The 20,563-nt window shown below is 56.8% G+C and overlaps 5 protein-coding genes across 10 annotated transcripts; all 5 read right to left on the bottom strand.

The window, feature by feature from the left end:
* Positions 1–2,992: 2,992 nt before the first annotated feature.
* Positions 2,993–5,857, bottom strand: LOC122153403 (acrosin-like). 2 transcript variants are annotated; one of them, XM_042792308.1, is made up of 5 exons: positions 5,421–5,857; positions 4,908–5,108; positions 4,325–4,590; positions 3,899–4,044; positions 2,993–3,538 (listed from the first exon to the last, which is right to left on the bottom strand). In XM_042792308.1, the coding sequence occupies exons 1-5, from the start codon at positions 5,489–5,491 to the stop codon at positions 3,185–3,187; spliced, it is 1,038 nt and encodes a 345-aa protein (XP_042648242.1). In that variant the 5' UTR covers positions 5,492–5,857; the 3' UTR covers positions 2,993–3,184. The 2 variants fall into 2 exon arrangements, with proteins under 2 accessions (XP_042648242.1, XP_042648243.1); XM_042792309.1 differs by lacking the exon at positions 4,908–5,108.
* Positions 5,858–5,952: 95 nt separating this feature from the next.
* Positions 5,953–10,492, bottom strand: LOC122153408 (arylsulfatase A-like). Of its 2 annotated transcripts, none has more exons than XM_042792317.1 (5): positions 9,911–10,492; positions 9,410–9,534; positions 9,108–9,235; positions 8,586–8,688; positions 5,953–8,472 (listed from the first exon to the last, which is right to left on the bottom strand). In XM_042792317.1, the coding sequence occupies exons 1-5, from the start codon at positions 9,958–9,960 to the stop codon at positions 8,171–8,173; spliced, it is 708 nt and encodes a 235-aa protein (XP_042648251.1). In that variant the 5' UTR covers positions 9,961–10,492; the 3' UTR covers positions 5,953–8,170. The 2 variants fall into 2 exon arrangements, with proteins under 2 accessions (XP_042648251.1, XP_042648252.1); XM_042792318.1 differs by having other exon boundaries at positions 10,100–10,491.
* LOC122153397 (acrosin-like) lies at positions 10,336–13,200 on the bottom strand. 2 transcript variants are annotated; one of them, XM_042792298.1, is made up of 5 exons: positions 12,764–13,200; positions 12,251–12,451; positions 11,668–11,933; positions 11,242–11,387; positions 10,336–10,881 (listed from the first exon to the last, which is right to left on the bottom strand). In XM_042792298.1, the coding sequence occupies exons 1-5, from the start codon at positions 12,832–12,834 to the stop codon at positions 10,528–10,530; spliced, it is 1,038 nt and encodes a 345-aa protein (XP_042648232.1). In that variant the 5' UTR covers positions 12,835–13,200; the 3' UTR covers positions 10,336–10,527. The 2 variants fall into 2 exon arrangements, with proteins under 2 accessions (XP_042648232.1, XP_042648233.1); XM_042792299.1 differs by lacking the exon at positions 12,251–12,451.
* Positions 13,201–13,295: 95 nt separating this feature from the next.
* Positions 13,296–17,512, bottom strand: LOC122153415 (arylsulfatase A-like). 2 transcript variants are annotated; one of them, XM_042792331.1, is made up of 5 exons: positions 17,254–17,512; positions 16,753–16,877; positions 16,451–16,578; positions 15,929–16,031; positions 13,296–15,815 (listed from the first exon to the last, which is right to left on the bottom strand). In XM_042792331.1, the coding sequence occupies exons 1-5, from the start codon at positions 17,301–17,303 to the stop codon at positions 15,514–15,516; spliced, it is 708 nt and encodes a 235-aa protein (XP_042648265.1). In that variant the 5' UTR covers positions 17,304–17,512; the 3' UTR covers positions 13,296–15,513. The 2 variants fall into 2 exon arrangements, with proteins under 2 accessions (XP_042648265.1, XP_042648266.1); XM_042792332.1 differs by having other exon boundaries at positions 17,443–17,474.
* A 167-nt stretch (positions 17,513–17,679) lies between these two features.
* Positions 17,680–20,544, bottom strand: LOC122153404 (acrosin-like). 2 transcript variants are annotated; one of them, XM_042792310.1, is made up of 5 exons: positions 20,108–20,544; positions 19,595–19,795; positions 19,012–19,277; positions 18,586–18,731; positions 17,680–18,225 (listed from the first exon to the last, which is right to left on the bottom strand). In XM_042792310.1, the coding sequence occupies exons 1-5, from the start codon at positions 20,176–20,178 to the stop codon at positions 17,872–17,874; spliced, it is 1,038 nt and encodes a 345-aa protein (XP_042648244.1). In that variant the 5' UTR covers positions 20,179–20,544; the 3' UTR covers positions 17,680–17,871. The 2 variants fall into 2 exon arrangements, with proteins under 2 accessions (XP_042648244.1, XP_042648245.1); XM_042792311.1 differs by lacking the exon at positions 19,595–19,795.
* Between the last annotated feature and the right edge of the window lie 19 nt (positions 20,545–20,563).

Raw genomic sequence — 20,563 nt, 5'->3', positions numbered from 1 at the left:
CGCCGTGCCCGGTGCCGCCGGCCCCATGGGACCCGGGCCTGCCCCCTCGTGCTGCGGTCAGCTACAGGGGCTTCCCTCAGAATCCCCCTCGGTGGTGCCCAGGGTTGGGGGCTGCGGACTCAGCCCGGGTGCGCAGCCCCTGGTCTCTGGGGGAAAAAGCCTTGCAGGCACCGGCAGCCGGGCCTGCAGCCAGCCGCACCGGGGCGGAGGCTGGGACACCGTGAAGCTGTCCTGGGAGCAGACGGGCACCCCGGCGTGTGGCAGCAAACAGACGTCCTCTCCGCTGGGGCTGGGTGGCCCGAGCGGACATCCCCTGTCACTGCCCGGGCCACTGCTTCCAGCTTCCCGCCTTCTGGGAGAGCAAATGCAGCTGCTTTTCTCCAGATGCGCACAGGGTGCGAAATCCCTTGGGACAGAGAGCATGCCATCGTTTGGAGGAGGCTGGGCCCTGTGGGAGCCTGGGCACTTTCCGGGTGTGAGAAACTATGAGTTAAGTATATTGTTTATTAAGACTTAAAGATAATAAGAGGAGGGGAGATCGTTCATGGAATTATGTGTTGCTTGTGCACACATGGCCGACGCTGCAGATCACAAGATATCCCAAGAAAACAAACAGAAGAAAAACAACTCCACATAAGGATATCATCGACCACCAGAAGGCAGAAAACGACCCCCTAACAACAACTAGCACATGCGCAGAGTATCTCCACCACTCTAGACCCCAGCAACAGTTGAAACATAGTATCTTCACCACTCCATGAACGCGGGAAAAAAAATGTATAAAAAGGGACAGTTTGTTCTCCTCAGTACGGCAGTTGGTGGAGTACAGACTGCCCTGTCGTCCAGCGCTGGTTTTGCTCATATTCTACTTGCTATAATTAATAAAATTTCAATTGGAGTTCGACCCATTGTAGTCTCGATTTATAACACCGGGCAAAGTTTGTTTCTGTTTTCATACAGCAGTGACGGACTTTCACGTTCAGGCTCACAAACTGCTGGTTGTGCCTGAACACAGGTAGCCCATATCCTGCAAATCAATGCCTTGTAATCAAAGTGAGGAAGGGACAGTGCAAAGAGCAACCAACAGCAGTTCTCCGATGGAAGAGAATGATAAGGAGAACGAGGAGGAAAAGGGAAGGTTCTGCACCCTGGGAAGGCTGTACCCCATTGCTGTGTTTGCTTTTGAAAAGCAGAGAGAACTCGGAAAACAGGCACAGGAAGGAGTTGAATGTCCTCAAGATCTCCATCTGTTCAGTTTATCCAAAATGAGATTAAAGCAAGACCAGAGGTGGTGTACTGGCACAGGCACAGCAGCAGTGGTCTAGGATTAATCACCCAGCAGGCAGAGGGGAGGAGTTTCAGCCCAAAGACAAAGCAGGGGTGAGAATGCCTAATGTCCTAGTCGGGATGATCGCATGTAGATACACCTCTGTTTTACGTCCAGCCAGCGTGACCAGTCTGTTCTGGATTTTCTTGTTGTTACTAGTCAGCATTTCTTAAGACCCATCCCACTTTTACAACCACTTTCTAATGTGTCAGCTAACTCTGCTTTCCACTGCTCCCTGTTCTCCATTGTTCAGACTGTCACTGTAGCCCCTGGCCTTCCTGCGTGTCTAGCCCCATGCCTCCTAACGGCCTGGCCCTTGGCACAAGAAGGATGCTGGGGCTGCTGCTGCTGCTGCTGTGCTCACTGCCATCAATTATTCAGGGCCAAGAGGCAGAGTGAGGAGGCTGGTGCTGCAGCAGGAGGCAAAACTGCTGCATAATTCATGGAGCCCACTTTGCTCGTAGGGCATGGCAGTGCTTGCTGTGTGGTGCCTGGCCACAGGGATCAGGGCGCTGGGGGCTGGCAGTCAGGACACTGAGAGAACAGTTAGGGCTCTGAGCTTGGGGTGGGAGCGGGCACGGCACAGGGACAGTTTCAGAGACCAGACAAGGAACAGGGCAGGACGTGTGGGGACCATGTGCACGGTGGGCAGGTAACTTGTCTGCAGGAAACTGAGCAAGGCATGCTGTGACTGCCCCAGCGTGCACAGGTGCCAGTGAACGCAGATGAACAGTGTCCGTGCAGCTGGGTGTGGAGGGACAGGCCCGACTTCTGCAGTGCTGTGGAAGCAAGCACACACTGACAGACGTGTGGGCCAAACACAGGAGGGAACAGGCAGGAGTGGGTGTGATAGCCTGCATCCATGCAAGCAGCTCCAGAGCATGTGGGTGATAACAGGCTATGTGTTTGTGTGGGTGCAACACTTCCCTCTGTGAGTGTGTATGCATGCACGTACGTGTGTATGCCTGCATACGTGTATGCGTGCGTGGACATGTGTGCGTGCATGCATAGACAAGTGAGTTTTCATGTGCCCCCGTGGGAGGTGCATTCGACGTGTGCATGCATCATTGGGTGTATGCCTAGAGTGTGCATGTGGGCAGATAAGGGGGTGCATGCTGGTGCATGCATGTGGGGTGTGTGGGTGGGTGCATTCTGCATGCATGCATACTGCAGGGTGGGCATGCACTGCTTGTGTGTATATGCTTTGTGTGTGTGTGCATGTGTGCATACGTGCGCAGCCAGGTATGCATGTACATGCACTCTGTGTGTATGTGAACACTGCACACTGCACTGTGTTCAAGAGGTGTGTTTTGGAGTAAGGGGGTGCACATGCTCCAGGTGTGCACTGCACATTCTGTTTGTACCCCCATGCGTGTCTCCACTCTGTTTGTGTGTGTGTGTGCGCGCGCGCATGCACCCTGGGCGTGAACGTAGTGTGTGTGCATGTCACATCAATTTTTCCTCTTTTCTTTCTAGCCATGATATGCCAGTCTCCTCCATCCCATGGTGACTCTAAGCATCATCCTCTCTGACCAGGCAGAGTTTTGGCCCCTTTTGTGGCTCTTTCCCTTTGTGCCCCACTTGTCTGCCCGCAGCCGCATTGTGCAGGTGCCAGGCATGGAAGTCCCTGCCTTGCACTGGAGACTGAATTGGCCTGAAGTATGGTTAGCTGTGAAAACTGGTGAGTTTATTTCAAGAACTGTGTCAACTTCAGCACTGGTGTGTGCTCGGAGGAGCGTGGGCAGGACGGAGCAGGCCTTTGACACTGAGGCTGCCTTTGGCTCAGCAGGCAGTGCCCCAGAAAGAAATGGTCGTGGTACGCTGCAAGCCTGCACTGGATCCTCTTCATCCTGTTGCTCAAGCCTTTTTTTCCTTTAGGAACAGCAGGAGCTCCTGCGCCCGAGAAAAGAATTCCACCAGCTTCCCAAGGGGAAAGGGGCAGGAGCTAAACTTGCCCGATTGTGTTGGTGTTGGCCTCTGATAAGGGGTTGAGGCAGTGAGAAAATGACTCCATGCCCCTGATGTTGGAGAAGCCCTTGCTGCTGAGCGAAATCCCATCTGTGTCAGGATCCAGTCGTAGAAGTGCTGAGTGGAGGTGTAGATTCCAGGCCGTTTCGCTCTCGCACAGCCTTTCCCCCAGCTGGTCACTCCAACAAGCCAGAAGTAGTCAGCATTTTTATCTTTGCAGACGAGAGGACCACCGCTGTCACCCTGCAGCGGAGGAGAGAGGATGAAGGGGGTGTTAGGTGGCCACTGTCAGCACTAGGGCTGGCTGCTTCTCTCCCACAGCACCTGCCAGCGCTGTATTCACTGCACAGAAAGGCTCTGCAGCTGCTGGAGCCTACAGAAACTTTTCTAGGAAGAAGCCACAGGCCTGTAAGGCAGGGTGTGCTCTCTCTCCTCTCTGCACTGTGATGCTGGATGTGTGGAAGGGGGATGTTCCAGGATTGGGATCTGGGCCTACGGGCTGCCAGCAGCACCGGATGGGCTTTCTGGGCAGAGTCCCCGGCCTCTGAGACAGATGGGGCACTGGGCGAGAACCTGCAGAGAGGGAAGGGGAGGTGAGCCTACCTGGCAGGTGTCAATGCCGCCCTGCGGGTAGCCAGCACACAGGTTGTGGGTGTGGACGGCTCCTCTGTACCACTGGCTGCTGTTACAGAGGTTGACATCGATGAGGGGGACCCTGGCTTCCTGCAGGACAGCAGTTGATCCTCCAGCTGTGAGCACAGAAAGGAGGTAACACTCAGGAGGTTGTTGCCAGTTCTCCTTCCCTGCCTGGGTGAACCCCTTCCCTAGGGCTCGGCTTTGTGTCGTGAGAGGCACTGTACCGGTGTTTCCCTTCTGTCTGGCTTTGGGTAGTGGGCCAGGCCCATCTCTCTACAGGCATACGTCCCTACATGCCGACTCTGGCTTTTGCCTCTGCTGTGAGGAAGCCCAGCCCGCCTCCCCGGTGTGCCGAGCTTGCACTTGGGACACAAGGATTCTGCAGGAACTTACATTTTGCATGTGTGGAACCCCAGCCACTGACGTAGCAGTCTGTCAGCTCTGACACTTTCAGCCAGGCGTTGGGCACACAGGCAAGCTGTACATAGTAGCCACACTGTACAGGCTGGTCCAATTCCAGCAACGCAATGTCGTTCCTCTGCGAGATACTACTATAGCGTTGGTGAGCCACCAGCCGCCTAATACCGCGCACTTGGGACTCAGGGCCCAGCTGAGTCAAGTAGGTGGTCCCGACCACCACACGCCACGTCCTGATGTCCCTGGAAGGCAGATGGAGAGAGGGCTTAAAGGGAGCAGAGACATGTGCTGCAGCAGCCCAGCAGTTCCCTGCGTTCTGCTTCACAGGGGAGAGAGAAAAGCAGCGCTACAGAAGGTGCGACTGCCCTAGCATGCCTTCAGCTCGAGGCATGTCGAGCCGGAGGCTGCGAGGAAGCAGTGGCAGCAGCGCAGCCTCCTCCTGAACAGTCTCTCAGCCGGGCTCTGCAGTGCTGGAAACGGGATGGGAGTAGCAGGTGGTGCTGCGGACAGGGCACCTGTGAGTGCTGTGGGGATATCCCCGTTCCCTGGTCCTCCTTACCTGGCCTCGACGAAGCAGTGGGCTGCTGTGAGAACCCACTGTGGGCTGATGAGGGACCCTCCGCATATATGCCCCACACCTGCTAGCCAGGGATTCTGGATGCTGACGATCCAGGGCCAGGCCCCTGGGTGGGAGCTTGTGCCACCCACGACACGCGACATGCCGTAGTAAGAAGCCATGGGCCGGAGCCCGCAGGTCCCTCTGTAACCAGAAACTCGTTACCGTCCTGTTCGATGACTCGCTGCTGTTCAGGCTGAAGCTCAGCCATCCTCCCTCCCCACAGGTGTTGCACGGACAGCAGGGCCAGGGAAGCCCGTGCGGCGTGCGGACGTTGGCCCGTTCCTGCCTTAGCCCCGTAGACGAGCTGGGCCAGCAGCCTGAGTGCTGCAAGGAACCGAGGCTTCCACGTGGGGTTCGGGAAGCTGTGGTGTGGCCACGGGGGACAAGCAGGCACCCTCCAGTGAAGCCCACAAGGGTTGCCCCAGCTCCCTCCCAGAGCCTCGGGCCACTTACCCACAGTTGTCCCATGTGCCACGCGCAGGCCAGCACACGGCCAGCAGGACGAGGAGGGGGAGCAAGCGCATCGCTACCAGCAGCACGTGCGGGCTGTAGGAACCGAGGGCTCGTTGCCAGTGGCGCAGCAGCCGACACAGTGCCCGCAGCACTCACGTTGCCCGCGGTGCCCTCAGCAACAGGGCTGATGTCACAGAGTCACTGGTTCCGGGTGCTAGGCACGGTGGCCCCTTGGGGGGGGACGGGGACGGGGACGGGGGGGACGGGGCAGGTTCGAAGCAGGAGGGGAGGCAGAAGCCGGGATCGGACGCCCCCGGCAGACCCCCACCCACTGCTCTGCCTGCGGGATGAGGGTGTGTAGGCCCCGTGGCAGGCAGCAGCGCCTGGCTCCAAGCACTGCCTGCTCATGGCTAGCAGGAAAAAAACAAGTGTGGCATCACAGCCTCTTTGGGAAGTTCATTCACTGCCACCCCGCTCTCTGCAGCCTTTTGCCACCAGGTCCTTCCCAAAAACAGACACCAGAGAACACAACTACCGCAGGCAGTATGCACAAGTTTGGGTGTTGTAGAGCCAATCTGGTTACAGCCGCTGCAGGCAAGCAGTGATGTGCAAGGCAAATAAGCCAAGCAGACCCAAGCAACGTCAACCTTCGTGCACACAGCACAGTGAAACGCAGATGCAGGACAGTCCACACTGGCTACGTCAGCCATAGCAACATCCACTGACAGGCTTCATGTCCTTGCTGTCTATGAGTTCTATTGCTGCTCTGGGACAAGGTAGACAAGGGCAGTTGTGGCACCCGGTATGCGTGGCCAAGGTCTTGCAATGTCAAGCTCTAGAAAAGAAGGATGCTCCTGCTTTCATCCTCACTCTCCATTCAGCTCCACTCTCCACATGCCATTCTCCGTGACTTTGGTAAATCCTGTATCAGCCTAATCTCATCAGGCTCCCTTCCACAGCAGATGGTGGAGCCTTGCTCACCTGATGGAGCACAGGGCAGTCATGGGAGAAAAGCAGGAGCCAGCCACGTGCGCTGCCTTTGCTGAGTGGGGCTAGGTTCCTGGAGGTGGTAGCTTGAAGAACGGCAGCCTCAACGCTTGTGAAAAGTGCAGGAGCTTCCTGCTGCCGTCCTGGCTTGTGTGGATATATGTAAGGCACACAACTGAGTGCACAACCTGGTCCTTAGGATGGCAGGCCAGGCTCTGTCTGAAAATGGAATAGCTGCTATCAAGGCCCTACAGGCAGCAGGACTGGGCCTCAAACTGAACTCAAGGCTGATTTGTTTTTTGAAAATTGACCTGAAGGTGGTGCCCCATATCTGCTTAGAGCAGGCAGAAGAAGGCCTTAGAGAAGACTTGTCTTCTGTGGATACTCTGCTATTCCAGCACCAGATTTTGGACGTGGTTAAAGGAGAATTATGTGAGAGGTGGCCACACTTCACAGATACATGAAGGAATGGTTGGGGTCATTTTGGGGAGAGGAGTCTGGCAGGGACAGCAGTAGCCAGGAAACCACATCAGTAATGCCACAGAAGTCCAAGGTGATCTAACTAATGTCACCTGGGACACCAAATCTGTTCACAAGCCTAGCTAACCTGGGAGCAAGGGGGAAAAAACAATCACAGGTAGGTCCCTCATTTGGGAGGACACAAGGGTGGAGAAAGGGAGCACTCAAGGCAGGTGAGTGGGATATAAAAGCATGGAAAATGGAGAGAAAGGGGGATCAAGGAGCCAGTCACCCCTAAGCTGCTAGTTGGATTGCTTGTTTGGCTGAGCCTTGCACGTAACCACCACAACCCGTCCTACCTTCTTGTTGAGAGTGATTCCAAACCTTTCTCTGTGCGGCTCCGCTCTGTCCCCGGGGTGGGGTGGGCCCAGAGGCCTGGCTGCTAGCAATGGCAGGAGGGAACACAGGTCGGGGGACCCCCCAGTTGGAAACACCCAGTGTCTAGGGCCAGCGACTGGTGGGAGCGCTGTGTGCATGTGCAAGTCACTGGGAAACTTGGAGCTGGACTAGCTCACAAGCAAGAGGAGACAGACCCTTTCAGTCATGTGGATGGCATGTGGTTGCCGCCCACCTGATTGATCAGCCCCAAGATCCACAGACCTTACAAGAGGACCAATCCTGACAACCACTGGCCACATCTCCACCTCCTGGAGTCATGAAGGACTTGGAGGTACTTAAGCACACATACCCCAAGCTGCTTTCCACCTAGGCATGTCCATTCTGCACTAGCTGCACAAGGTCCTGCCTCTGAAGCTGCCAGGACCATCCATGCCATCCTCCTCTTGCTGTGTTCTTGGCCCCTGGCGAGTGATGGTGCTGCAGCTTCCAGCTCTGTTCTTACTCAGAGGTGCAGAGCATGTCTCCAGCTGAGCTGGGAGCTCTGAACACTGGGGCATGCCCTTTGCTTCACCTTGATTGTGGTTTGAAAGGAGTTGTTCTGGCTCTGGAGATGACGATGTACCATGATCCCACCCTGAACAAGTCAGGGTTTCTGTCAAGAGGCCTTAGCTTGGACATCCAACGCAGAGCATAGGATCCACTGACCTGCGCTCCTAGCAGGGTTGGTAATCTCCCCAACCCACAGTTGGCTACCCCAGCACTCTATTAGACAGAGGTGTCACTGAGCCAAAGCTGCAGGGTAGCTCTAAGGCTGAGCTTGGTTAGTTGGGGACAGAGGGGGTGTTTGGTGGGTCCTGGATAGCGTTCCAGTGTGGAACAACTGAAGGGGATGGAGCAGCAAGAAGCTAGGAGCAGTAGCAGCAGGAAGGCTTAGGAGTGCAGTTTGGTACGCAGCAGGGCTGCAGGGCGGGATCCCTGCCCTTCCTGATCTGGCTTTCTCCAAACCCCATTTGCTGCTCCAAAAGCACTTTCCGCAGTTTGATCTCCTTCAGGACTTGCAGAACCTCCGGCCCTGCGCCACTCTGCAGCAGATCATAGTTCTCAGCTGGGTCTGACTCCAAGTCAAAGAGCAGCGGGGGCAAGTGAGGGGTCAGCGGGGTCAGCCCGTGGCAGGCCTGGTCTGGGGTCGTATCGCTGTGAAAGGAACCTGCAAAAGAGACCCCCAGGCATAGCCCAGTTTCTTCTCTTTGAGGTTTGGACAGCAAAACCATATGGGACTTCACAAAGTCGACTGTGTAGATAAGAGGAGGCAGCACTAACCTTGTGTGAAGTAATGGGCCTTGTACTTCCCAAGCCTGACAGCAAAGGGGCCGTGCAGCGGATCAGGGGATGGCGGGTAGAAGAACATTGTCTGCCGAGGACTCTGCGGGAAGTAGCAGAACTAAGCTCACCTGTGCAGCCATGAGGCTGAAGAAAAGTCTGGAACATGACCAGGCAGAGACTCCAGGGAGTCACACAGGAGCCCTGATACTACAGCAAGAACATGGCCAGAGAGGGGGGAAGCTGACGAGCAGCAGCATCCTGTTTGTTCCCTACTCCAAGCTACTGGGGCTGTCCATCCACTGCGCCCATGGGGGTTTGGCCCAGCAATATGTTGCAGTTGTCAGAGCAGAGCAGCCTGGGGAAGCCGAGGAATTCCATGGCATGACCCAGGCCAGACAAAAGGTCCCAGCTCATGGATCTCCCCTGACCCCCAGCTGGTTGTACTCATCAGGCACACAGCTTCAGCCCCACACCCAGCTTTCATGCACAATGCCAGCTGAACCAGCCCGCAGGACTCACCTTCCCTGACCCAAACAGCACTGGACTCAGGTCATAGCCATCCAGGGCAACTTTGGGAAGAGCTGCTCCAGCCAGGGTAGCCAGTGTTGGCAGGATGTCCAGGGTGCTTGCCAGTTCATGTGTCACTCCTGTCACCCACCACAGCAAGGCACAAGAAAAGGTTCAAGCACCTGATCCCACTTCAATCCCGCCGTCCTCACCTCTCTCCAGTCCTCTGCTTGTTCCTGGGCAGCCAAGCTGCCATGACACCCTGCCTTGGCTGGCATCAGCATGCAAAAGGCACAAGCAGTGCCAAGTCTTACCTGGAGTGATATGGCCTGGCCAATAAGCCACTGCTGGTTCCCGCATGCCACCTTCGTATGTTGTGCCCTTCCCACACTTCAGAAGGCCAGAACTGCCTCCACGTGCCATCCGCAAGGTGGATGGGCTGCAAGAGAGAACCACCTACCCTCGGTTTCACAGGCTCACACTACCCCTTCCCTGATGCTGCCAGTGGGGCCATGACAAGTGAGACATGGTGCCAGCTAGTGACACCGCCATCCTTTTCAGCCTCATAAGGCAGGAGACACGGGGCAGGTAAAGAAGCCAAGGTGTGTGAGACTCTTAAGCAGGGCACCAGACCAATGCCACTCACACAAAGGGAACCGGGGTATATTTGGGCTGCTGCACGCTCCTGGACTGAACCCTGTGAAGTTTCTGCCCACGAGGAAGGGCATTGCTGAATCACAGGAACAAGGACTGCACTGGGTCCTCTCCAGAGCAGCACCCACCTCTTGCCTTACTTCAGGTCACCGGGGTCTCACCTGGCAATGCCACACCACATCCCTTTTGTTCCAGACAACCAATGCCTCATTCCAGTTCCCCCATACCATGGCAGCCGAATCTTATGTCGGTAATTTCTCTTGTTATGCTCAGAATTATCCCGTGATATGTTCAGTTAGCTATGGTTTATGCCAGGCCCAGATCATCAGCTTGTGTGCCTTAATGCATACCCGAAAGTTTCTGCATGTCACGTCAATTTTTCCTCTTTTCTTTCTAGCCATGATATGCCAGTCTCCTCCATCCCATGGTGACTCTAAGCATCATCCTCTCTGACCAGGCAGAGTTTTGGCCCCTTTTGTGGCTCTTTCCCTTTGTGCCCCACTTGTCTGCCCGCAGCCGCATTGTGCAGGTGCCAGGCATGGAAGTCCCTGCCTTGCGCTGGAGACTGAATTGGCCTGAAGTATGGTTAGCTGTGAAAACTGGTGAGTTTATTTCAAGAACTGTGTCAACTTCAGCACTGGTGTGTGCTCGGAGGAGCGTGGGCAGGACGGAGCAGGCCTTTGACACTGAGGCTGCCTTTGGCTCAGCAGGCAGTGCCCCAGAAAGAAATGGTCGTGGTACGCTGCAAGCCTGCACTGGATCCTCTTCATCCTGTTGCTCAAGCCTTTTTTTCCTTTAGGAACAGCAGGAGCTCCTGCGCCCGAGAAAAGAATTCCACCAGCTTCCCAAGGGGAAAGGGGCAGGAGCTAAACTTGCCCGATTGTGTTGGTGTTGGCCTCTGATAAGGGGTTGAGGCAGTGAGAAAATGACTCCATGCCCCTGATGTTGGAGAAGCCCTTGCTGCTGAGCGAAATCCCATCTGTGTCAGGATCCAGTCGTAGAAGTGCTGAGTGGAGGTGTAGATTCCAGGCCGTTTCGCTCTCGCACAGCCTTTCCCCCAGCTGGTCACTCCAACAAGCCAGAAGTAGTCAGCATTTTTATCTTTGCAGACGAGAGGACCACCGCTGTCACCCTGCAGCGGAGGAGAGAGGATGAAGGGGGTGTTAGGTGGCCACTGTCAGCACTAGGGCTGGCTGCTTCTCTCCCACAGCACCTGCCAGCGCTGTATTCACTGCACAGAAAGGCTCTGCAGCTGCTGGAGCCTACAGAAACTTTTCTAGGAAGAAGCCACAGGCCTGTAAGGCAGGGTGTGCTCTCTCTCCTCTCTGCACTGTGATGCTGGATGTGTGGAAGGGGGATGTTCCAGGATTGGGATCTGGGCCTACGGGCTGCCAGCAGCACCGGATGGGCTTTCTGGGCAGAGTCCCCGGCCTCTGAGACAGATGGGGCACTGGGCGAGAACCTGCAGAGAGGGAAGGGGAGGTGAGCCTACCTGGCAGGTGTCAATGCCGCCCTGCGGGTAGCCAGCACACAGGTTGTGGGTGTGGACGGCTCCTCTGTACCACTGGCTGCTGTTACAGAGGTTGACATCGATGAGGGGGACCCTGGCTTCCTGCAGGACAGCAGTTGATCCTCCAGCTGTGAGCACAGAAAGGAGGTAACACTCAGGAGGTTGTTGCCAGTTCTCCTTCCCTGCCTGGGTGAACCCCTTCCCTAGGGCTCGGCTTTGTGTCGTGAGAGGCACTGTACCGGTGTTTCCCTTCTGTCTGGCTTTGGGTAGTGGGCCAGGCCCATCTCTCTACAGGCATACGTCCCTACATGCCGACTCTGGCTTTTGCCTCTGCTGTGAGGAAGCCCAGCCCGCCTCCCCGGTGTGCCGAGCTTGCACTTGGGACACAAGGATTCTGCAGGAACTTACATTTTGCATGTGTGGAACCCCAGCCACTGACGTAGCAGTCTGTCAGCTCTGACACTTTCAGCCAGGCGTTGGGCACACAGGCAAGCTGTACATAGTAGCCACACTGTACAGGCTGGTCCAATTCCAGCAACGCAATGTCGTTCCTCTGCGAGATACTACTATAGCGTTGGTGAGCCACCAGCCGCCTAATACCGCGCACTTGGGACTCAGGGCCCAGCTGAGTCAAGTAGGTGGTCCCGACCACCACACGCCACGTCCTGATGTCCCTGGAAGGCAGATGGAGAGAGGGCTTAAAGGGAGCAGAGACATGTGCTGCAGCAGCCCAGCAGTTCCCTGCGTTCTGCTTCACAGGGGAGAGAGAAAAGCAGCGCTACAGAAGGTGCGACTGCCCTAGCATGCCTTCAGCTCGAGGCATGTCGAGCCGGAGGCTGCGAGGAAGCAGTGGCAGCAGCGCAGCCTCCTCCTGAACAGTCTCTCAGCCGGGCTCTGCAGTGCTGGAAACGGGATGGGAGTAGCAGGTGGTGCTGCGGACAGGGCACCTGTGAGTGCTGTGGGGATATCCCCGTTCCCTGGTCCTCCTTACCTGGCCTCGACGAAGCAGTGGGCTGCTGTGAGAACCCACTGTGGGCTGATGAGGGACCCTCCGCATATATGCCCCACACCTGCTAGCCAGGGATTCTGGATGCTGACGATCCAGGGCCAGGCCCCTGGGTGGGAGCTTGTGCCACCCACGACACGCGACATGCCGTAGTAAGAAGCCATGGGCCGGAGCCCGCAGGTCCCTCTGTAACCAGAAACTCGTTACCGTCCTGTTCGATGACTCGCTGCTGTTCAGGCTGAAGCTCAGCCATCCTCCCTCCCCACAGGTGTTGCACGGACAGCAGGGCCAGGGAAGCCCGTGCGGCGTGCGGACGTTGGCCCGTTCCTGCCTTAGCCCCGTAGACGAGCTGGGCCAGCAGCCTGAGTGCTGCAAGGAACCGAGGCTTCCACGTGGGGTTCGGGAAGCTGTGGTGTGGCCACGGGGGACAAGCAGGCACCCTCCAGTGAAGCCCACAAGGGTTGCCCCAGCTCCCTCCCAGAGCCTCGGGCCACTTACCCACAGTTGTCCCATGTGCCACGCGCAGGCCAGCACACGGCCAGCAGGACGAGGAGGGGGAGCAAGCGCATCGCTACCAGCAGCACGTGCGGGCTGTAGGAACCGAGGGCTCGTTGCCAGTGGCGCAGCAGCCGACACAGTGCCCGCAGCACTCACGTTGCCCGCGGTGCCCTCAGCAACAGGGCTGATGTCACAGAGTCACTGGTTCCGGGTGCTAGGCACGGTGGCCCCTTGGGGGGGGACGGGGACGGGGACGGGGGGGACGGGGCAGGTTCGAAGCAGGAGGGGAGGCAGAAGCCGGGATCGGACGCCCCCGGCAGACCCCCACCCACTGCTCTGCCTGCGGGATGAGGGTGTGTAGGCCCCGTGGCAGGCAGCAGCGCCTGGCTCCAAGCACTGCCTGCTCATGGCTAGCAGGAAAAAAACAAGTGTGGCATCACAGCCTCTTTGGGAAGTTCATTCACTGCCACCCCGCTCTCTGCAGCCTTTTGCCACCAGGTCCTTCCCAAAAACAGACACCAGAGAACACAACTACCGCAGGCAGTATGCACAAGTTTGGGTGTTGTAGAGCCAATCTGGTTACAGCCGCTGCAGGCAAGCAGTGATGTGCAAGGCAAATAAGCCAAGCAGACCCAAGCAACGTCAACCTTCGTGCACACAGCACAGTGAAACGCAGATGCAGGACAGTCCACACTGGCTATGTCAGCCATAGCAACATCCACTGACAGGCTTCATGTCCTTGCTGTCTATGAGTTCTGTTGCTGCTCTGGGACAAGGTAGACAAGGGCAGTTGTGGCACCCGGTATGCGTGGCCAAGGTCTTGCAATTTCAAGCTCTAGAAAAGAAGGATGCTCCTGCTTTCATCCTCACTCTCCATTCAGCTCCACTCTCCACATGCCATTCTCCGTGACTTTGGTAAATCCTGTATCAGCCTAATCTCATCAGGCTCCCTTCCACAGCAGATGGTGGAGCCTTGCTCACCTGATGGAGCACAGGGCAGTCATGGGAGAAAAGCAGGAGCCAGCCACGTGCGCTGCCTTTGCTGAGTGGGGCTAGGTTCCTGGAGGTGGTAGCTTGAAGAACGGCAGCCTCAACGCTTGTGAAAAGTGCAGGAGCTTCCTGCTGCCGTCCTGGCTTGTGTGGATATATGTAAGGCACACAACTGAGTGCACAACCTGGTCCTTAGGATGGCAGGCCAGGCTCTGTCTGAAAATGGAATAGCTGCTATCAAGGCCCTACAGGCAGCAGGACTGGGCCTCAAACTGAACTCAAGGCTGATTTGTTTTTTGAAAATTGACCTGAAGGTGGTGCCCCATATCTGCTTAGAGCAGGCAGAAGAAGGCCTTAGAGAAGACTTGTCTTCTGTGGATACTCTGCTATTCCAGCACCAGATTTTGGACGTGGTTAAAGGAGAATTATGTGAGAGGTGGCCACACTTCACAGATACATGAAGGAATGGTTGGGGTCATTTTGGGGAGAGGAGTCTGGCAGGGACAGCAGTAGCCAGGAAACCACATCAGTAATGCCACAGAAGTCCAAGGTGATCTAACTAATGTCACCTGGGACACCAAATCTGTTCACAAGCCTAGCTAACCTGGGAGCAAGGGGGAAAAAACAATCACAGGTAGGTCCCTCATTTGGGAGGACACAAGGGTGGAGAAAGGGAGCACTCAAGGCAGGTGAGTGGGATATAAAAGCATGGAAAATGGAGAGAAAGGGGGATCAAGGAGCCAGTCACCCCTAAGCTGCTAGTTGGATTGCTTGTTTGGCTGAGCCTTGCACGTAACCACCACAACCCGTCCTACCTTCTTGTTGAGAGTGATTCCAAACCTTTCTCTGTGCGGCTCCGCTCTGTCCCCGGGGTGGGGTGGGCCCAGAGGCCTGGCTGCTAGCAATGGCAGGAGGGAACACAGGTCGGGGGACCCCCCAGTTGGAAACACCCAGTGTCTAGGGCCAGCGACTGGTGGGAGCGCTGTGTGCATGTGCAAGTCACTGGGAAACTTGGAGCTGGACTAGCTCACAAGCAAGAGGAGACAGACCCTTTCAGTCATGTGGATGGCATGTGGTTGCCGCCCACCTGATTGATCAGCCCCAAGATCCACAGACCTTACAAGAGGACCAATCCTGACAACCACTGGCCACATCTCCACCTCCTGGAGTCATGAAGGACTTGGAGGTACTTAAGCACACATACCCCAAGCTGCTTTCCACCTAGGCATGTCCATTCTGCACTAGCTGCACAAGGTCCTGCCTCTGAAGCTGCCAGGACCATCCATGCCATCCTCCTCTTGCTGTGTTCTTGGCCCCTGGCGAGTGATGGTGCTGCAGCTTCCAGCTCTGTTCTTACTCAGAGGTGCAGAGCATGTCTCCAGCTGAGCTGGGAGCTCTGAACACTGGGGCATGCCCTTTGCTTCACCTTGATTGTGGTTTGAAAGGAGTTGTTCTGGCTCTGGAGATGACGATGTACCATGATCCCACCCTGAACAAGTCAGGGTTTCTGTCAAGAGGCCTTAGCTTGGACATCCAACGCAGAGCATAGGATCCACTGACCTGCGCTCCTAGCAGGGTTGGTAATCTCCCCAACCCACAGTTGGCTACCCCAGCACTCTATTAGACAGAGGTGTCACTGAGCCAAAGCTGCAGGGTAGCTCTAAGGCTGAGCTTGGTTAGTTGGGGACAGAGGGGGTGTTTGGTGGGTCCTGGATAGCGTTCCAGTGTGGAACAACTGAAGGGGATGGAGCAGCAAGAAGCTAGGAGCAGTAGCAGCAGGAAGGCTTAGGAGTGCAGTTTGGTACGCAGCAGGGCTGCAGGGCGGGATCCCTGCCCTTCCTGATCTGGCTTTCTCCAAACCCCATTTGCTGCTCCAAAAGCACTTTCCGCAGTTTGATCTCCTTCAGGACTTGCAGAACCTCCGGCCCTGCGCCACTCTGCAGCAGATCATAGTTCTCAGCTGGGTCTGACTCCAAGTCAAAGAGCAGCGGGGGCAAGTGAGGGGTCAGCGGGGTCAGCCCGTGGCAGGCCTGGTCTGGGGTCGTATCGCTGTGAAAGGAACCTGCAAAAGAGACCCCCAGGCATAGCCCAGTTTCTTCTCTTTGAGGTTTGGACAGCAAAACCATATGGGACTTCACAAAGTCGACTGTGTAGATAAGAGGAGGCAGCACTAACCTTGTGTGAAGTAATGGGCCTTGTACTTCCCAAGCCTGACAGCAAAGGGGCCGTGCAGCGGATCAGGGGATGGCGGGTAGAAGAACATTGTCTGCCGAGGACTCTGCGGGAAGTAGCAGAACTAAGCTCACCTGTGCAGCCATGAGGCTGAAGAAAAGTCTGGAACATGACCAGGCAGAGACTCCAGGGAGTCACACAGGAGCCCTGATACTACAGCAAGAACATGGCCAGAGAGGGGGGAAGCTGACGAGCAGCAGCATCCTGTTTGTTCCCTACTCCAAGCTACTGGGGCTGTCCATCCACTGCGCCCATGGGGGTTTGGCCCAGCAATATGTTGCAGTTGTCAGAGCAGAGCAGCCTGGGGAAGCCGAGGAATTCCATGGCATGACCCAGGCCAGACAAAAGGTCCCAGCTCATGGATCTCCCCTGACCCCCAGCTGGTTGTACTCATCAGGCACACAGCTTCAGCCCCACACCCAGCTTTCATGCACAATGCCAGCTGAACCAGCCCGCAGGACTCACCTTCCCTGACCCAAACAGCACTGGACTCAGGTCATAGCCATCCAGGGCAACTTTGGGAAGAGCTGCTCCAGCCAGGGTAGCCAGTGTTGGCAGGATGTCCAGGGTGCTTGCCAGTTCATGTGTCACTCCTGTCACCCACCACAGCAAGGCACAAGAAAAGGTTCAAGCACCTGATCCCACTTCAATCCCGCCGTCCTCACCTCTCTCCAGTCCTCTGCTTGTTCCTGGGCAGCCAAGCTGCCATGACACCCTGCCTTGGCTGGCATCAGCATGCAAAAGGCACAAGCAGTGCCAAGTCTTACCTGGAGTGATATGGCCTGGCCAATAAGCCACTGCTGGTTCCCGCATGCCACCTTCGTATGTTGTGCCCTTCCCACACTTCAGAAGGCCAGAACTGCCTCCACGTGCCATCCGCAAGGTGGATGGGCTGCAAGAGAGAACCACCTACCCTCGGTTTCACAGGCTCACACTACCCCTTCCCTGATGCTGCCAATGGGGCCATGACAAGTGAGACATGGTGCCAGCTAGTGACACCGCCATCCTTTTCAGCCTCATAAGGCAGGAGACACGGGGCAGGTAAAGAAGCCAAGGTGTGTGAGACTCTTAAGCAGGGCACCAGACCAATGCCACTCACACAAAGGGAACCGGGGTATATTTGGGCTGCTGCACGCTCCTGGACTGAACCCTGTGAAGTTTCTGCCCACAAGGAAGGGCATTGCTGAATCACAGGAACAAGGACTGCACTGGGTCCTCTCCAGAGCAGCACCCACCTCTTGCCTTACTTCAGGTCACCGGGGTCTCACCTGGCAATGCCACACCACATCCCTTTTGTTCCAGACAACCAATGCCTCATTCCAGTTCCCCCATACCATGGCAGCCGAATCTTATGTCGGTAATTTCTCTTGTTATGCTCAGAATTATCCCGTGATATGTTCAGTTAGCTATGGTTTATGCCAGGCCCAGATCATCAGCTTGTGTGCCTTAATGCATACCCGAAAGTTTCTGCATGTCACGTCAATTTTTCCTCTTTTCTTTCTAGCCATGATATGCCAGTCTCCTCCATCCCACTGGTGACTCTAAGCATCATCCTCTCTGACCAGGCAGAGTTTTGGCCCCTTTTGTGGCTCTTTCCCTTTGTGCCCCACTTGTCTGCCCGCAGCCGCATTTTGCAGGTGCCAGGCATGGAAGTCCCTGCCTTGCACTGGAGACTGAATTGGCCTGAAGTATGGTTAGCTGTGAAAACTGGTGAGTTTATTTCAAGAACTGTGTCAACTTCAGCACTGGTGTGTGCTCGGAGGAGCGTGGGCAGGACGGAGCAGGCCTTTGACACTGAGGCTGCCTTTGGCTCAGCAGGCAGTGCCCCAGAAAGAAATGGTCGTGGTACGCTGCAAGCCTGCACTGGATCCTCTTCATCCTGTTGCTCAAGCCTTTTTTTCCTTTAGGAACAGCAGGAGCTCCTGCGCCCGAGAAAAGAATTCCACCAGCTTCCCAAGGGGAAAGGGGCAGGAGCTAAACTTGCCCGATTGTGTTGGTGTTGGCCTCTGATAAGGGGTTGAGGCAGTGAGAAAATGACTCCATGCCCCTGATGTTGGAGAAGCCCTTGCTGCTGAGCGAAATCCCATCTGTGTCAGGATCCAGTCGTAGAAGTGCTGAGTGGAGGTGTAGATTCCAGGCCGTTTTGCTCTCGCACAGCCTTTCCCCCAGCTGGTCACTCCAACAAGCCAGAAGTAGTCAGCATTTTTATCTTTGCAGACGAGAGGACCACCGCTGTCACCCTGCAGCGGAGGAGAGAGGATGAAGGGGGTGTTAGGTGGCCACTGTCAGCACTAGGGCTGGCTGCTTCTCTCCCACAGCACCTGCCAGCGCTGTATTCACTGCACAGAAAGGCTCTGCAGCTGCTGGAGCCTACAGAAACTTTTCTAGGAAGAAGCCACAGGCCTGTAAGGCAGGGTGTGCTCTCTCTCCTCTCTGCACTGTGATGCTGGATGTGTGGAAGGGGGATGTTCCAGGATTGGGATCTGGGCCTACGGGCTGCCAGCAGCACCGGATGGGCTTTCTGGGCAGAGTCCCCGGCCTCTGAGACAGATGGGGCACTGGGCGAGAACCTGCAGAGAGGGAAGGGGAGGTGAGCCTACCTGGCAGGTGTCAATGCCGCCCTGCGGGTAGCCAGCACACAGGTTGTGGGTGTGGACGGCTCCTCTGTACCACTGGCTGCTGTTACAGAGGTTGACATCAATGAGGGGGACCCTGGCTTCCTGCAGGACAGCAGTTGATCCTCCAGCTGTGAGCACAGAAAGGAGGTAACACTCAGGAGGTTGTTGCCAGTTCTCCTTCCCTGCCTGGGTGAACCCCTTCCCTAGGGCTCGGCTTTGTGTCGTGAGAGGCACTGTACCGGTGTTTCCCTTCTGTCTGGCTTTGGGTAGTGGGCCAGGCCCATCTCTCTACAGGCATACGTCCCTACATGCCGACTCTGGCTTTTGCCTCTGCTGTGAGGAAGCCCAGCCCGCCTCCCCGGTGTGCCGAGCTTGCACTTGGGACACAAGGATTCTGCAGGAACTTACATTTTGCATGTGTGGAACCCCAGCCACTGACGTAGCAGTCTGTCAGCTCTGACACTTTCAGCCAGGCGTTGGGCACACAGGCAAGCTGTACATAGTAGCCACACTGTACAGGCTGGTCCAATTCCAGCAACGCAATGTCGTTCCTCTGCGAGATACTACTATAGCGTTGGTGAGCCACCAGCCGCCTAATACCGCGCACTTGGGACTCAGGGCCCAGCTGAGTCAAGTAGGTGGTCCCGACCACCACACGCCACGTCCTGATGTCCCTGGAAGGCAGATGGAGAGAGGGCTTAAAGGGAGCAGAGACATGTGCTGCAGCAGCCCAGCAGTTCCCTGCGTTCTGCTTCACAGGGGAGAGAGAAAAGCAGCGCTACAGAAGGTGCGACTGCCCTAGCATGCCTTCAGCTCGAGGCATGTCGAGCCGGAGGCTGCGAGGAAGCAGTGGCAGCAGCGCAGCCTCCTCCTGAACAGTCTCTCAGCCGGGCTCTGCAGTGCTGGAAACGGGATGGGAGTAGCAGGTGGTGCTGCGGACAGGGCACCTGTGAGTGCTGTGGGGATATCCCCGTTCCCTGGTCCTCCTTACCTGGCCTCGACGAAGCAGTGGGCTGCTGTGAGAACCCACTGTGGGCTGATGAGGGACCCTCCGCATATATGCCCCACACCTGCTAGCCAGGGATTCTGGATGCTGACGATCCAGGGCCAGGCCCCTGGGTGGGAGCTTGTGCCACCCACGACACGCGACATGCCGTAGTAAGAAGCCATGGGCCGGAGCCCGCAGGTCCCTCTGTAACCAGAAACTCGTTACCGTCCTGTTCGATGACTCGCTGCTGTTCAGGCTGAAGCTCAGCCATCCTCCCTCCCCACAGGTGTTGCACGGACAGCAGGGCCAGGGAAGCCCGTGCGGCGTGCGGACGTTGGCCCGTTCCTGCCTTAGCCCCGTAGACGAGCTGGGCCAGCAGCCTGAGTGCTGCAAGGAACCGAGGCTTCCACGTGGGGTTCGGGAAGCTGTGGTGTGGCCACGGGGGACAAGCAGGCACCCTCCAGTGAAGCCCACAAGGGTTGCCCCAGCTCCCTCCCAGAGCCTCGGGCCACTTACCCACAGTTGTCCCATGTGCCACGCGCAGGCCAGCACACGGCCAGCAGGACGAGGAGGGGGAGCAAGCGCATCGCTACCAGCAGCACGTGCGGGCTGTAGGAACCGAGGGCTCGTTGCCAGTGGCGCAGCAGCCGACACAGTGCCCGCAGCACTCACGTTGCCCGCGGTGCCCTCAGCAACAGGGCTGATGTCACAGAGTCACTGGTTCCGGGTGCTAGGCACGGTGGCCCCTTGGGGGGGGACGGGGACGGGGACGGGGGGGACGGGGCAGGTTCGAAGCAGGAGGGGAGGCAGAAGCCGGGATCGGACGCCCCCGGCAGACCCCCACCCACTGCTCTGCCTGCGGGATGAGGGTGTGTAGGCCCCGTGGCAGGCAGCAGCGCCTGGCTCCAAGCACTGCCTGCTCATGGCTAGCAGGAAAAAAACAAGTGTGGCATCACAGCCTCTTTGGGAAGT

This window comes from Tyto alba, unplaced genomic scaffold (genome assembly GCF_018691265.1).
Source record: "Tyto alba isolate M040663 unplaced genomic scaffold, T.alba_DEE_v4.0 Super-Scaffold_2, whole genome shotgun sequence".
Classification (NCBI taxonomy): domain Eukaryota; kingdom Metazoa; phylum Chordata; class Aves; order Strigiformes; family Tytonidae; genus Tyto; species Tyto alba.
This window is presented reverse-complemented; position numbering and strand designations above follow the sequence as displayed.